Below are 16195 nucleotides of genomic sequence, written 5' to 3'. Positions count from 1 at the left end.
GTGACCTTATTGTTACACTAAGCACAAATCAGGCAGGTGACCCACAACCTTCAAGAACTGGTAATTGCACTGGCAAATAACAATGAAAAATGCTGCATTGCTTACACTTGGGGTTCCCATTGTGGCAAGGCTAATGTCAGCTATATGCCTGGGTAAGGCATATGGATTTGATTGGATGCAGATAAATGCATTATAAACCTATGAATTAGTTTCCTTATACAATTTAGTTGCTAAAATGGATAGCACATATTAATATCTAATTTCACCACAGTGTTAAATCCACCTACTTTCTGTTCTGCAAGTAAGGCAAGCAGGGGGGAACTGCACATGTGGAATACCAAACCAGCACATGTGAGGTGTGTGGTGCACAGACTGCAGGATAAAGCATGGTTTTGGTCTATTACTGAGGAACTGTTATGTGCACATGTAATTAAAGCCTATACTTGAACAGTCAGGAGGGCAAGCTGCAGGCCGTATCAGGTTGTAAAGAAAAAAAACACAACCATTCTCATCTGTATGGCTGACCAAGGGAGACAAGTCCAGCTCATTGCTCCCTTTCTCTCTCTCATGTCACCCATAACTTCTGCACTAGATAAACCCTCCAGAAGGCAGCACTGCCAGGAGAAAGAGCCAACTTGCCTCCAGACAGCCTCTGCCCATGCACCAGGGGGTGGGCTTCATCAGGGAGCTGGTCAAGCCCATCATTTTCTTTCTTCTCAGTTTAATTTGGCCTTTTGCCCCTTCCCCTTGAATTCCACCAACACCAGGCAGGCAGAAGGGCAAGATGGCAGGGCAGGAACAGGAGGGATGGCACCTTGTGAGAGGAGGGCTCAGCCTTGGGTAGTGGGGCTAGTTTGCACCACCTGAAAGCGTTCATGGGACTGCACCTACAGGCATTTATACACAGGCAAAGTAAGGGCAAAGAGGGAGCACTGGCAAATCACACAAACTATTGCTCTCTCAGGTCTGGGCGCTGTGGTTGCCGGTGAAAGAACCAGAAGGGTTGGCAGATGTGAGTGCACAGTCCAACCTCAGGCTGCAAGAAACACTTGGCCCTGTGGCCACTTCCTTCAAAGTATTCTTTCCATCATATTTAGGTGATCTCTGCTGATGTCCCTTTGCCGCTTGCTCTCTTTACATACACTAATGCCCTCATGGCTGGCTGCTGTGGAGAGACAAACTATTTTTATATTAATCTCACGTTTTCTGAAGTTATCTTTTTACTGTCTCCCCGAAGTCCTTAGTGTATTTGGTGATGAAGCTTTAAGGAAGTTTTTCGTCTTTATTTTGTAAAAACTAATAAGCAGTTTACAAAAATAGTAATCCATTCTGCTGCTCTTTTAACCAACATTTCCTCAGTGAGCATGCAGTCTGGGGCTTGTCTGATCATTGCTGTCTCTTCTGAGGATTATCCCAGCTAAACCCCCTTAATCTTGTCATGCTGCAGTGAAAAGAAACAGCTCATTGCTGTTGCTCAGGAGGGAGATGCTGTACTGTAGGAGACTTTCACCAGACATTCAAGCCATGAGTGAAGTTCAGCCACCTGCCTAATGATGCCCTGTGAGTCAGTGCATCTCACAAGGGCATAAACTCATGCTCCCAAGGCTGCTACAATCTAAATATTTTAGCTGGGGTCTCAGCTACAACCCACTAGTGATCCATGAAACTGTTTCCCATTACTTGACTGTAGCTCTCTGTCACTATTTGCCCTGTTTCTTTTGTGCTTTCCAAAGTAACCCAGTCCTCCAGGAGCACCTGAGGAGCTGTGGCTTGTGTTGCTTCCCCAGCTGTAACGTGGTGGGGTGAGTCGCTGCCAGTACCTTCCACTCCAGACAGAAAAGCAACATGTTAAATCTGTCACCCATCTGCTTTGGATGTTGTGCAGCTCATTGTAAAGCACAGGGACAAAGTGTTAAAGGCCACCACCCCACAGCATGGCCACCAGCCTCTGCACCTGATTGTACTTGTACATGCTGCTTTCAAGCCCTTGTACTGGGGGCACTGACTCTCAAAAGGGAGTCAAAGTTGGTGCTTGAGAAATTTTGGTGGCACTTCTAGAAGTGCCTGTGCTCTTGTTTTATCCTAGAGGAGATGTAGGTGGAAAAAGGTAAGCTCTACAGATGTGCTCTCCATCCTTGCTTTCTTCCCACATCGATCCTCAGGCCAGGGGGACTCTGCAGCTATCCCATTGCCTGCTTCCTTCCAGAGCAAGGGCAGTCACCAAGCACACACTGATGGAGCTTTTCCTTCCTCTCTCTAGGCTTCAGTTCAAAGGAAGAATTGAATCCAAAGCCACTGGAGTCCATCTCCCAGGAGAACCCAAGTACGTACTTCAGACTTAATTTCATAATTAAGCAATACAATTTTATTAATTACATATTGCTAGAATGCATTCAAATTAAAATAGCAAAAGGTTTTCAAGAAAGCCTAAGAAACTTGAGGAACGCATTTTTTCCTTGCAGAGGAACAGTGAGCGCTCTACACCGACCCCTCTCATACGCATAGTTGGGTTTTGCTTCTATTGGAAAGGAAATAACAGCCAAGATTCAGCTTACCTGCACAGGGAGATGGTGGCTGCTCACAGCTACCTCTTCTGGGCAGTATCAGCTCCACCTTCCTTGGGCATAGAGGTTCTTTCAGGGACTTTGATGGCAGAGGACAACAAACCCATGTGCTGCAGCCAGGGTTAGATGAACAATTTGTCCATTAACTCATCTTTAGAGAAGAAGGAGAAAGAGGGAGCAAGCTTTGAGTGAAGACGTGGGGTTGTCTGCCACCTCCTCAGGGGAAACCACCCTGAGCCCCTCTGAGCTTCACCCTCCCACCAGCGCCTGGGTCCTCTCTTGCCCATCCTCCAGTGACTGAATGCTATCTCTTGCAGAACTGTCATTTCAAGGTCTCTTTACATTAACTACTACCAACCACTGAACCAAATGTCTATATAATCCCAGGCACTTATCCTAATACTCAGCAGTATTTTTTTCCTTATAAATAAAGAAGAAGAAAAGGGGAAGGATCTGCCCTATAGACCCAATTGCACTGCAGGAAAGCAGAACTCCATGTAGCAGAGACACAGGCAAGCACAGCTGTTTCCAGCAGTTGAACCGAATAAGTCACACCAGAATTGAAATGCTCATCCTGTTCTAGGACCATAAAAGCTGTAATTCAGATCTTGCCTCCCTGCAAATCAAAGCGCTCAGCTCCCTACAGAGCACCTTTAGCCGGTGCTTTTGCGGTGTCCTGCTAATGTTCCAGCATCAAAATACTCCTGTTGTCTGACTCCTCCCCAGAAATTAAGTCAATATGTAAGTGTATGTAAATCTTTGCATGCCCGGAACCTGCAGGCTAACAAACCCCCCACTTTCCACATATAGAGCATGGTGTAGCTCCCACTGAAGAACAAGGAATTGAGGAAAGCTTGGCTGTTAATTAAGGCATTATTTGTTGTGGGTTCCCAGCCTTGCGTCATGATCTGCTGCGAACGAACGCGGTTCTCAGTCACGCTTCTATAACTCAGCATTATTAAACCTAGAAAAACAGACAGCTACAGGAGAAAAAATTGAAGGTAATGAGATGGGAGGCAGTTGCATAAGCCAGTAAGAACAATCGGCGCTTTGTAGCCTTTGGGCTACCTAATGATTAAAATACACTCTTTTGGACAGTCTGATTTCTATCACCAGATGGAAATCAAGAGATGGGGATGACCCAGACACCGGAGGGGGAAAATGTTGATCAGCTCTCTGGTTAAGTCAAATTTCAGTCCTGCTCCTGGTTGCAGTCTAACCAATGAATGTTTTACCATTAACTTGCAGACACATAAAAGCAAGCTGGCAGTGATGAAGGCAGCATTCATAGAAGCACAAAGATGAGGTTCATCTATGTCATTAGAGGGAAGAGGTTGTTTGGGTGCAGGCATAGCTTTTCTAGAATATTGTTTTCAGCCCAGAGAGGCAACACAAAACTGCTGCTGCTGCACACACAGCTACAAGCCCAGAGCTACATGCAGAGTCCCCACTCAGTCTGAACACAGCAAGTGAATCATCATCCCCCATTAGCTCCAACCGAGAATGAAGTTGTTGAATGATTTTCATTCAGAAGCCTAGAGTTGCCAGAATTGCTGTCAGCAGCTCCTTGAAGAGGCACCACAATGTCCTTTGCCCTAAGGCATCCCAGGCTTTACACATTTTAGGAACTGAGTGGGTCTTCCCTCCTTTCTGAGCAGCATTAACACAGTACATAAAGAACTAACTGCTCCTGTTACATCCGGTACACCAATTAAGGCCACAAAAGCATAACCAATGAAATCCCTGTAGTCTGTGCTCTGCAGGTGTCCAGACCACAAAATCCAAGTGTCATGCCTGGCTTTACAAAATCTCACCACCTCTAGGCTGTGAATAAAGGGGGCTGAGCCCAAGCCATGGCTTTGAGGGAACATGGTATGAGCCAGCTTGCTCCTGCGTGGCTGACCTTTCCTCCCTAGCCTCCAAACATGTTGCTCCCAAAATTCACCCTTGGGAACAGCTTCTTGCCCTTTTATCAGACAGACAGGCTTGGATGTTGTATGGGAGAAAATCATGCCAAGGACTTCACTTACCAACAAGCAGGACAGACTTGAGCCCGCAGCTGTGACTTGTCCTTGTCAAAGGCCTTTTAGTAGAGCTTGCACAGAAGTACTATTCACGGGATGCAGGCTTTTTAAGCCTTTGCTCCTCACAAGAAGCACAGCTATCAGAAAGGACTAAAAGTATCTCTGTGTTTCTGTGTCTCCCCTCAGACTGCAAGGTTGATTTGTCCTTCTTGATGGATGGGAGCTGGAGCATTGGTAAACGCCGCTTTCAGCTCCAGAAGCGGTTCCTTGGTAATGTGGCTCAAGCCCTTGGCATCAGCAGTGCTGGTCCTCTGATGGGCATCGTTCAGTATGGGTAAGAGCCCCTTTGCCACAGGGCACAACCACACACCGGCAGCTGTAGCTCTGCAGCTGACACATGCTGAAGGTCTCACTCCATCTCAAACTCAGGAGCCAGCTTTTGTATTGTTACATGTGAACCAGAAAACTGACAGCTGCTCTTATTTCTTCTTTCAGCAATGACCCTTCCACAGAGTTTAACTTAAGAACTCATAACAACTCCAAGGACCTAAGAAATGCCATTGAGAAAATCCCACAGAGAGGTGGACTTTCCAATGCTGGTAGGTGATGGGGCTGCTCACACATCCTCATCTCAGGGAGGGCTCCAAAGCCTGAGCTGTAGAGAGCCCACACCTCACTGGGTGTGGAGGCTGTGACAAAACAGTGCTCAGCCCTCGGGCAGTGCTGGAGAATAAGTACCACTCTCCATGACCTTCCTGTGCTTGTCCAGGGCACTGTGAGTATATCACAAGTGGACAGGATTCACCTTTCTCCTCAAGAGCAGGACACGTCAGAGATCCTTGCTAACCCAGCTTGTTACCCTAGCCCCTATGGGACACAGGGAGGGGATGAATGGGCTTCAGCATAGGAGGGCACAGGAGGCATTGGCACTAACACCAGCAACCTTCCCTCCTGCTTGCACAGCCACTGAAACTACTTTCCCCAGCTGCTGGCAGGGCTCCAGAATTTGAATCAGCTCTCTGCCCACCATTTCATGAGGTATTATCAGGCAGAGTGCTTCCAGACCTGTAACTCATCCTCATCTCCTCTCTTATTCCAGGGAAGGCACTTTCATTTGTTAACAAAAACTTCTTTTTGGATGCAAACGGAAACCGAGGTGGAGCACCAAATGTGGTTGTAGTGGTGGTGGATGGGTGGCCAACCGACCAAGTGAAGGAGGCCTCTAGGCTGGCCAGAGAATCAGGGATCAATATTTTCTTTGTCACTGTTGAAGCAGCTACTGAAATTGAGAAGCAGAACATTATCGAACCAGACTTTGTGGACAAGGTACTTACTGGGCTGGACTCTAGCCAGAAGCTTGGCTCTGACTGCATTTTCCAAGCTGTTTCCTCCAGGGCATCTCCCTTTCCTTCTTACCACTTATGGTTATTTCTCGTCCTCCTTATGTTGTATTGAGGGCTCTTGTATGAAGAGCCAGGCAGCAGTACTGAAATCAGAACTGGGATGAAGTCAGTGAAGTTCTGGTTTGAGGTGCATCATGGACTAAATGGCTTTTTCCTGACTAAACACTGGCATAAACCTGCGGCCGTACTGAGGTGAGAGTTTTTCCAGATACACAGTGGCATGACAAAGCACAGTTGCAGCCTGAGCTTTCCACAAGCCACCTGCTGTGCATCTCTTGCCCAGCAAAGGTTTAGGAGCCCGGTCAACCTAATGCCAGTCTTGCATTTACAAATGTCCCATAGGTGCAAAAGTCGGGATGCTCTCAACACAGGTGCACCCCAGTTGTTCGGCTGTGCTGGATAACTCAAACATTTTGTTTCCACTGTTGACCTGATGCAGGTTATTTTTCTCCTACCTGTTTCTGCTGCTGTGTACTTCATGGTAGCACTTGGAAAAAGAGTAAATCCATGCCATGTGCAGCAACAAGAGAGAACACAAGCCTTGAACAATTTATATTTGGCACCAATGGCTGCTGTCTGCTCAACAGTGCTTTAGGGCAAGCTGGCAGCCAGTTACGGCAGGAGGTACCTACCAAGTGCCAGACAAGGCTGGGCTCAGGAAGCAGGGTGGAGTTGTCAGGTATTTTCAGAAAACAGATGCCCATCTGAGCTGTGTTGCTCTGCCATGAAATAAATCTTCCATGAGTTCCAGAGCTGCTCCAGCAAGCTGTGCTGTCTCTGGGCAGCATTTAATTGGATTGTAGCCTTATTTCCATTTAATGTATTTAAAAGAGCAAAGCTACAGTGGGTCTCTGCAAACCTGCCAAGGATGCAGCAGAAGTGGGAGTAGAGTGGGCTCAGAAGAGGAAGGTGAAGAGGGAATGGTGACTTGATGTTGCTGTATCATAACACTAAAACAGCAGTGACACAGTAAAAACAAGAGCAGGACATGGTGAGAAGCCCAGATTGGTGGGAATCCTAACTCCCTTGGATCTGTTAGGCAACATGCATGTCAAGACCAGGCACCAAGAAAACAGTGCCTCTGTCTTGAAACACTCACACACAGAGAACTTTGATAGCTAAAGCCTGCCTTAACAAAATACTCTTACCCAGAGACACAAGCATTAGCATTTAAAAGTTGCTAAAGACAAGGACAATGTGATCCAGCTTGTCCCCCACTACCCCACAGTGGACTTATCCCACTCCCTCTTCTGTGCCACCCCTAATTTCTACCCCTGCTCCCCTAATTCCCACTAACCCTACAGAATCACAGAATCCCAAGGGTTGGAAGGGACCTCAAAAGATCATCTAGTCCAACCCCCCTGCAAGAGCAGGGTAACCTACAGTACATCACACAGGAACTTGTCCAGGCGGGCCTTGAATATCTCCAGTGTAGGAGACTCCACAACCCCCCTGGGCAACCTGTTCCAGTGCTCTGTCACTCTTACAGTAAAGAAGTTCTTCCTGATGTTAACGTGGAACTTCCTATGTTCCAGTTTACACCCATTGCCCCTTGTCCTATCACTGGATATCACTGAAAAAAGCCTAGCTCCATCATCCTGACACCTACCCTTTACATATTTGTAAACATTGATGAGGTCACCCCTCAGTCTCCTCTTCTCCAAGCTAAAGAGACCCAGCTCCCTCAGCCTCTCCTCATAAGGGAGATGTTCCACTCCCTTAATCATCTTTGTGGCTCTGCGCTGGACTCCTTCAAGCAATTCCCTGTCCTTCTTGAACAGAGGGGCCCAGAACTGGACACAATATTCCAGATGCGGCCTCACCAAGGCTGAGTAGAGGGGGAGGAGAACCTCTCTTGACCTACTAACCACTCCCTTTCTAATGCACCCTAAGATGCCATTTGCCTTCTTGGCCACAAGAGCACATTGCTGGCTCATGGTCATCCTCCTATCCACCAGGACCCCCAGGTCCCTTTCCCCTTCGCTACTTTCCAGCAGGTCAACCCCCAACTTGTACTGGTACATGGGGTTGTTCTTCCCCAGATGCAAGACTCTACACTTGCCCTTGTTAAATTTCATCAAGTTTCTCCCCGCCCAACTCTCCAGCCTGTCCAGGTCTCGCTGAATGGCAGCACAGTCCTCTGGTGTGTCAGCCACTCCTCCCAGAAGACTCCTGCAGATCTGCTCCCTACAAGTACTGAGTTACAAAAATTAAAGGCTTCTTTTACTACGTAGCAGTGCCAGCATAACCTTTATGGGCTTTTTGCCCTTTTGCCAAAATTGCCTGGGTTTTTTTCTGTTTAAGAAAAGTATGGACCCAAGAGTAACTCAACTTCTGTCCCAGGTTTCAGTTCAAGGTGGTAGGTCTTGTCAGCAGGCAACATTCTCCTTGTTTCCCCTGAAAAACAGGAGCTGAAGTTGCCCACTGACAAATGTACAGCTTCCCAAGATGCCCACTGGAGCCACACTAGCAGCAGCTCTGTGATCTGGATGCTTTTTCTGTTAACAATATAACTCCTCTAAAAAATCCTGACAGGTTGCAAACTCTCTTACTACATTTCTTTTGCTACTAGGATATGAGCTGCATCCCACAGCTTTAAAAAAAGGCAGGAAAAACTGCCTCATTACACAAGTATGTGTGATGTTACATTGACATAATTTCCCAGGGAAGCAGATGGTGACTGGAGGAGAGGCCATTTCAGACTCCATCATTCCTCTTTCCGGGAGCCTGTATTTGCAGTTCAGCTGCACATGCCAGCTGAAACAGGCAGACTGAATTTCCATGGCATTCATCCTTGTGTTGCCTTGCAGGCAGTGTGCAGGACGAACGGTTTCTACTCCATCAACGTGCCCAGCTGGTTCAGCCTACACAAGGTGGTCCAACCCCTGGTGAAGCGGGTCTGTGACACCGACCGGCTGGCCTGCAGCAAGACGTGCCTCAATTCAGCTGACATCGGTTTCGTAATCGATGGCTCCAGCAGTGTCGGCACCGGCAACTTCCACACAGTGCTGCAGTTTGTAGCCAACATCAGCAAGGAGTTTGAGATTTCAGACACCGACACCCGCATCGGGGCTGTTCAGTACACCTATGAGCAAAGGCTTGAGTTCAGCTTTGACAAGTACAGCACAAAGCAGGATGTGCTGAGCGCTATTAAAAGGATCAGTTACTGGAGTGGTGGGACCAGCACAGGAGCAGCCATCAGCTACACTACAGAGCAGCTGTTCAGCAAATCCAGACCCAACAAACGGAAGATCATGATTCTTATCACAGATGGCAGGTCTTATGACGATGTCAGTGTGCCAGCCATGGCAGCTCACCAAAATGGTAAGCTATACTCTGCTACCTGCTCTCCCCAGGTGCCTCAGCATTTATCCAGGCCAGAGAAATGCAGTTTGATACAATTTAAAGACACTGGATGAAACTTTGTGCAGGAAAAGTAGCATCTTACCCTGGGGTCTCACTGAGCTCTAATAAGACCAGCGACTCTTTAGCAACTTAATGAGGCACTTCAGGAAAAACGAAAACCAACAACCAACCAAACAAAACCAACCCAGCAACAAATCCAACACACATAAATGCAGTGAAAACCAGCTATGTCTAGGAGATGTCAAGGGATTTCTACTGTCTTAGTTAGACAAGAAGCCTCCTTCAGCTTTCCAGTCAGGACAGTCATGTATCTTCCTATAACACAACTGTTTGGTACTTGCATCAGAACAAGAACCTTTTGCTCAGTAGCCTGTTGTTCAGACCCAGAGCAGAAGCTTGGCTGTTGTTTAAATGTTTCTGCTCTTGGCAAAACATAATCCAAAAGTACAAACTAGACCCTTCCTCCAATTGAAAACATCATTTTCATGCAGACAGTGAGCACTGAACTCACTGCCCACATTTTTGTCGCCAGGCAGTTATGTCTTATTGTAACTGTCTTTGTACCAGTATTGGTCTTACATAAAATTTAACACAATGACAACTTTTTTGCTCATTCTAAACTGTTTCTTTTCAGGAGTTATAGCTTACTCCATTGGAGTTGCTTGGGCAGCCCAAGATGAACTGGAAGCCATCGCAACGGACCCCGATAAGGAGCATTCCTTCTTCGTGGATGAATTTGACAACCTCTACCGCTTCGTTAATCAGCTCATCAAAAATATTTGCACAGAATTTAATTCCCAGCCACGGAACTGATCGACTCAAGGCAAGGCAGGACCCGTGGGCATCAAGCTGAAGGCACACCAAGTGCCACAGGAGTAATGCCAGCCCCCAGTTCAAGAAATACTGGAGGTGTTTTTCTCTGGCACTTTCTAGTCAGCAAGGTTCATTGCAGTTCTGTCCCTGTGCATGATAGCACTCCATGTAGACTGTTGATTATATTTTTCTTTCCTTGTGGGCTTCACAAATTCTGATTTGGATGGATAGCAAAAGAGGCAGTAAACATAGCAGAAATAATTGGAGCTTTTTGAAAAGCTGCTTCCAGTCTAGAGCCTTGGCTTATCTGGGCACGCACAAGCTCCTTTAAAAGCACCACTTCCTATCTGAAGTGTCCAGGTTCCTTCGGAGAGCAGCCCCAGCTGCTGCAGCAGAAGCACTTCTGCGTGGCACTGCCCACCAGGTGACACCCAGGTCAGGGCTGAAATACCAGAAATTTTTCAGGGGGGGAAGGAGGGAACACAACTCAAATTTGAGTACCTTCTTAACAGCAGGCGCCCTCTCCATACAGTTGTCTTGCCAGCAGGTTAAGCTTTAGCTAGTGTAAACTCAAGCATTGAGATTTATCCAAACCCAGAGACTGGAAAGCGAGAGGAACAAGTCAAGCTGTGGGACCCTGCAGTCATTTGTCAACCCCAGTAAAGCCCAAAATCCACAAAGCAGACAACACACAGAAACTGCAATCTAGTCTCCTACAGCACTGTATTAGTATTTGATTTTGAGAAGTGCCTTTTCCCTTTAGCTCTGTTGCTCCACTCTTGTACGTCCCAAGGCCTGCAAAACCACAGGAGAGCTGCCAGGACAGAGGATACACTGAGAAAAGTTGTGGGTTTAAGTTGCTTGCAATCAGAAAAGCATTTGAGATCCACTGCTCTATCATTAAACCACAGCCCAGAACAGCTTACAGCAGTCTCTAGTGTGAGGAGAGCTATTCAAAGGCCATTAACAGGATTTAAGAGGGAAGTTCTGTATTATACACTGGGAAAAGCAGCATTTCAAGCATTTACAGGCGCCCTTTTTCAGATTTGGGATTGACTTCTGTTTTATGGATTGATTTCAAAGTGAACCTATGACAGCCCTGGACTGTTCAAAACATACAGTTGTTTCTGAGGGATGAACTAGCTGTATGACTAGTCAGTAAGGGAGGAGTGACACATTAAAAGGGTCAAAAGAACTGCACTTTAGTTAGGAAGCAGCAGTTACTGGTAATGTTTCCACCCAATATAATTTAAGAAAATATGTTCATTGAGCAAAGTTATCAAACAAAAGGGGTGGAGTTCCAGAGCCAATAGAAATGTGCACGTTCATGTACCTTATGGAAGTCAAAGCCACACCACATCAGGCTTGTGGAACTAAACACAAACTGGGAAGCAACTAAAACTCAAATTTCACATCTTACTCACAAAGCAAGCTTTTAATAGCATTTACAGTTTTAATAGCCACGACCCAGGATGTTTATTATTAACATAAAAATGTTAATTGAATTGCCATAAGGGAGACTCCTTTCTAACTATAAAAGTAGCATAAGTGTTATGTTTGGAAATGTAACTGAAGTAGCCCCAAAACTACCTATTAAGTAAGCACAATGCAAACTATTGAGAACGTTAGGAGTCTACATGATCTCCCTGGTGAGATAACATAAGCCAGGCTGTGGTCCCTTCTAGAGGGCCCTTCAAACCAATCCTGCATGAAACAATGGTTTTACACAGGGAAAGTTCAGATCTTCCTCTCAGAAGAAAAATTCTGTTCCAGCTGTTACTGATCATCATCAACACAACAATGCTACCCAGACAGAACACACAGGGCACTTCCAAAACAAAGACATAAAATATATTTGTACATAGAGTTTCTAATACTAATCTGTGCTGCTGCACTCCACAGTGATAGCTTCTTGGCTTCCAAAAAGTAAAGATAAAGGATAGAGAGCAATGTAGAAGCAGAGCAGCCCTGATACCCCTCCTCTCCCAACCCATCTCCCTCACTACCATTCTATTGGAAGCATCTTTCTCTGCCAAGAAGGGACATTACATGGGCTGGACAAAACTCAAATGCATAAACTATATTTCCTAAGGATTTCAGTTCAGACACAAGATTTGTTGTCTGAAAACCTGTTTGCTTGGGGTTTAACTTGGGGCTAGCTGAGAAAAAGGCCGAAGTCTTAATTTTTAGCTACTCTTAACATTGTTTTAATTTTTAATGCAACATTATTTTTTTCCACACTGGGTGTACTCACGGAGCACGGAAGATTGGTCACTCTGCAGAGACTGCCCAGTGTTTTGCTTGTGCCCTGCTGAACGAGCAGCACAGAAAGCTGAGGGATTAGGACCAGTTAGAGCCACACATGTGCTTTAGGATACGCATTTTAATTTCTTCTGAAAGCTTATATTTCAAGCAATGATAGTCAGCTTTCAAATGCTCTTTCACAGGGAAGTTGCACAGCTATCTTCTGTGCCAAGCATTTATAAAGGGCACTTCAGGGTTTGTTGTTGTTTCAATCTTAAATTCAAAGAACAACTATGGCGCTTTGTTGCCAAAGTGCATTTTTATTAACTTCTCAGGATGACCTTGGAATTGTTAGATCTAAGTGTCAAAGCGGTTTAATGTTTAATTCAATTCTCATCTACACTTAAGATGTCATAAACACTGCAAACTTAAGTGTACACCTCAAAACTTGTAAGAATACACCCTTCCATTAACAAAAGCAAGCACAGAACACTCCTCTCAACTTTTGCCTTTCATAGTAATCAAAAATACTTTCCATCTTCTAAAGTCTCTAAATACTGTTTTATTAAAAAAAACCAAGATAACTTACATATAAATATTCATAAATATTTGAAGGGGTGTATTTGAAGAAAGCAGCAGAACTCCTTCTGTAACATAAACAAGCTGTTCTGAACTTATCAATACAAATTGCTGTATCTTTTGCAATAAAATTGTCCCAAAGGCATATGCAGTACATGTCAACTTGTACGTGCTTAAAATAAGCACCAAATACGGTCCATGCTATTTTAGTTTCCGAAATACAGCTGAGGTTCTTACTAGATTATGGAAGACCCAGAAAAGTTGGTAATGCCTCAAGTGTTTCAATGCCCTCCTTTTACATGCTCAACTGAGAAAAAAGCCTAAAGTGAGTTAGCAGAGGAAGGGCCACTAAATTACCTACCAGAGGAATCAGTCACTGAAGCAGTGTAATGGCTGAAAGGCACTAAATCATATGTATTTTCCCAAGTCTGCATGTCTGCTAGTCTGCGGATAAGATCACATCTTATTTGGAACCAGACTTTGTTTAGAAGCTGAAAAAAACAAACCCCAAACCCAAACCATAGTCTCTACACAATTTCTAGATGCAGGGATGAATCAAAAGAGGATCTATATGCCCAGACACTTGATACTGGGCCACTCAGTTTCAGATGCCTGACCAGTGTGGTGGAACCTGCCTCCTGGCTGAGGCACCCAGAAAAGAAGGGCACCGAAGGGTTGGACTTGGAGGCCAGCAGCCAGCCAGGGCTGGAAGCTGTCTGAACTAGTCACCAGACACATAGCCAAAGTGGGTTGTCCAGGCACCCTCTCCCCAGGAAATACGCATCTTTGCATTCAGGAGCTGGACTGGTGGCTTATCACTGCTCAGCAATCACAGTGCATAACACTCACTTAGAAATAAATACTGACATCCATGGATGTTCTGGAAGATTCCAGAAGCTCTATGACACCACCTCTTACCTCTAACCCCAGCATCAGCTACTCACATTCTACATGAATGACCCAATTGAATTCAAAGTTCAACCATCCCTTCAGAGAGAGGTAACTCAGAGTCCTGTTTCTCAGCAGTACCTTACCTTGCTGTTTCGGAAGTGGGACACCCAACACCGCTGCTGTCACTGTGCCACCCAGCACACAAGGTATCACCTGCTGAGTGCACCCTCTTGCTCCTCATCTGCTGCCACTCTGCTGGTTCACCAAGAGGAGGGTTGCCCCACGGCCACTGTTGAAATTTCCTTCCTCCTCACGTTCCTCCCTCCACAGCACATCTGGGAAACTGTTCCAGTAACCAGGAAAAGCTCTGGAGCTAAGCATCCAGACAGGAATGACCTAATCTAAGCATCCTTAGTAAATTTAACACCTTACCCAAACACCTAAACTCCACAGAAAATTATCAAAGTTATCTACTTGGCAAGTCGAAACAAGCAGTAAATACCAGGAATATTATCTAGACACCAAACACAAAGTCAGTGTTCTGTGGTATGAATACCTTACATGACTTCACGGTTGAACAAAGTAACTCTATCATCCTTCCAGTTATTTTTCTCTACCCATCAGTAACATTATGGAAACAACTTGATCCCTATTCTTTTCCATTCCCATCTCAGTTTAAGAAGTCTTAAGACAGTTCCAGGCCACCTACATTTGCTAAATCACCTACATATTGAAAACACTGCAAGTTCATCTATATAGCCGAGTACCTCAAATTCCTCAGAGTAGTCTCCTTTTTTTCCTCATTAAAAATGTAAACTTGGGCGTGTCACAGGTTTTAGCACTGCTTCAGCTAAATCACTCACAGTCAGCTGTCAGTCATACTGAACATCAAGAGAAAAAAGTAGTATTTTTAGCACCAACTTAACCCCTTCTCCGAGTTCTAATAAAACTCAATGCAGTTCACTAACTCCAACACTCACAGAAATTGCTTCCTTTTAAGCACAATGATAAATGGTAGTTAAAAGTTTCACCATATGGCCAAAGAGAATATACTCACTTTTCTCACACCCAAATAATTTTGGAGACGTACCTTGTTCATAGAATCATAGAATAGTAGGGGTTGGAAAGGACCTGAAGATCATCTAGTTCCACAGGCAAGCCCATAACGATATTAAGGCCTCCCTCATAGGAGGTCACTCCCAACATTTTTTGTGAAATCTTCCTTCTCTGTACCTCAGGAATCTCCTACTGAATCTCTCTGGAGGCAGAACGCTGGGGTGAATGCAACTGTATTGTCATTTCATACAGCAATCTCCCCTTTCCTTCGAGTGGGGATGAGTAGGACTAAATCAGACAGGTTATTTTATCTACCATCAAAAAGAGACCTTTGCTTATTCCACCTACAAGCCTAGAAAAAATGGGATGGACCCACTAACAAGTTGTTCTGCTCAGTTCTGTGTAGGTTCCCATACCACCCCCTCAGCAGTGCTGTTCTGAGCATCTTCTTGTAGCAATGCAACTACCACCTATGATGTGTAGTTTGCTCTCCCTCACCTGCTCCCCAAGGGCAGAACCATGCACCTATTTTTATGTTACATGAATGTTATCCCCAGGAAGTGCTCTGTGTCCTGCTGCGATCCATGCACCACCAACAGACCAGCTCCTGCACAACCACACCATACCTGCTCCGCATGTCTGTTCACCCCATGAAGCCACTGGGGACTGTGTGCCTAAGGGCATGGAAAGAGGTAGGATGCCAACAGTACCAACATGGCAGAGCAGTACGAAACAGAGACATACGGAGAACAGAAAAACTGAGACACTACTGTGAACAGTAACATGCTGCACAGTTCAAAAGGAAGTTCACGTAAAGTTACGCCATGCCCCTCCAAACTTGTCCTAGTCTAAAGTGTACTTCTCCCTGCTAGTGTATCCTCTGGGATCACATCTTGTGATAAAATATAATACTATGAACACAATACAAAATGTTGAAAAATAGTATTTATTAGCACCCAATTTACATAATTACATGGTACAAATGACACTTAACTGCTGCTGTAACATTAAATAAAGCTGCTTTTAAAAACCATTGCTTATTTCTGGAAGTCCGTGTGATTTTGTTCAGCGCAGAATGCAGGTACAGTATACAGCTACCCCACTTCACTACTGTCATACCAAATACAAATACCTGCATGGTTACCTCAATATGGTCTCATTTTAAACAGCACACTAACATAAGCAGATATATATAATTTTAATGACAAAATATTTACTTGACTTATTCAGGCAAGTGAATGTAGCTTTAAATATA

At 45.1% G+C, this 16195-nt stretch overlaps 1 protein-coding gene across 3 annotated transcripts in view; it reads left to right on the top strand.

Moving 5' to 3' along the window:
• The window catches only part of VIT (vitrin), a 35088-nt gene extending 24918 nt beyond the window's left edge, over nucleotides 1-10170 (top strand). For all 3 annotated transcript variants that reach the window (XM_065679058.1, XM_065679057.1, XM_065679056.1), the window contains 6 exons: nucleotides 2261-2323; nucleotides 4775-4922; nucleotides 5084-5187; nucleotides 5688-5914; nucleotides 8802-9315; nucleotides 9992-10170. In XM_065679058.1, coding sequence (XP_065535130.1) covers nucleotides 2261-2323; nucleotides 4775-4922; nucleotides 5084-5187; nucleotides 5688-5914; nucleotides 8802-9315; nucleotides 9992-10170 — 1235 coding nt within the window. The remainder of the gene's footprint in view (nucleotides 1-2260; nucleotides 2324-4774; nucleotides 4923-5083; nucleotides 5188-5687; nucleotides 5915-8801; nucleotides 9316-9991) is intronic.
• The last annotated feature ends 6025 nt before the right edge of the window (nucleotides 10171-16195 follow it).

Source organism: Lathamus discolor, chromosome 5 (assembly GCF_037157495.1).
Source record: "Lathamus discolor isolate bLatDis1 chromosome 5, bLatDis1.hap1, whole genome shotgun sequence".
NCBI classification, from domain to species: Eukaryota; Metazoa; Chordata; class Aves; order Psittaciformes; family Psittacidae; genus Lathamus; species Lathamus discolor.
This window is presented reverse-complemented; position numbering and strand designations above follow the sequence as displayed.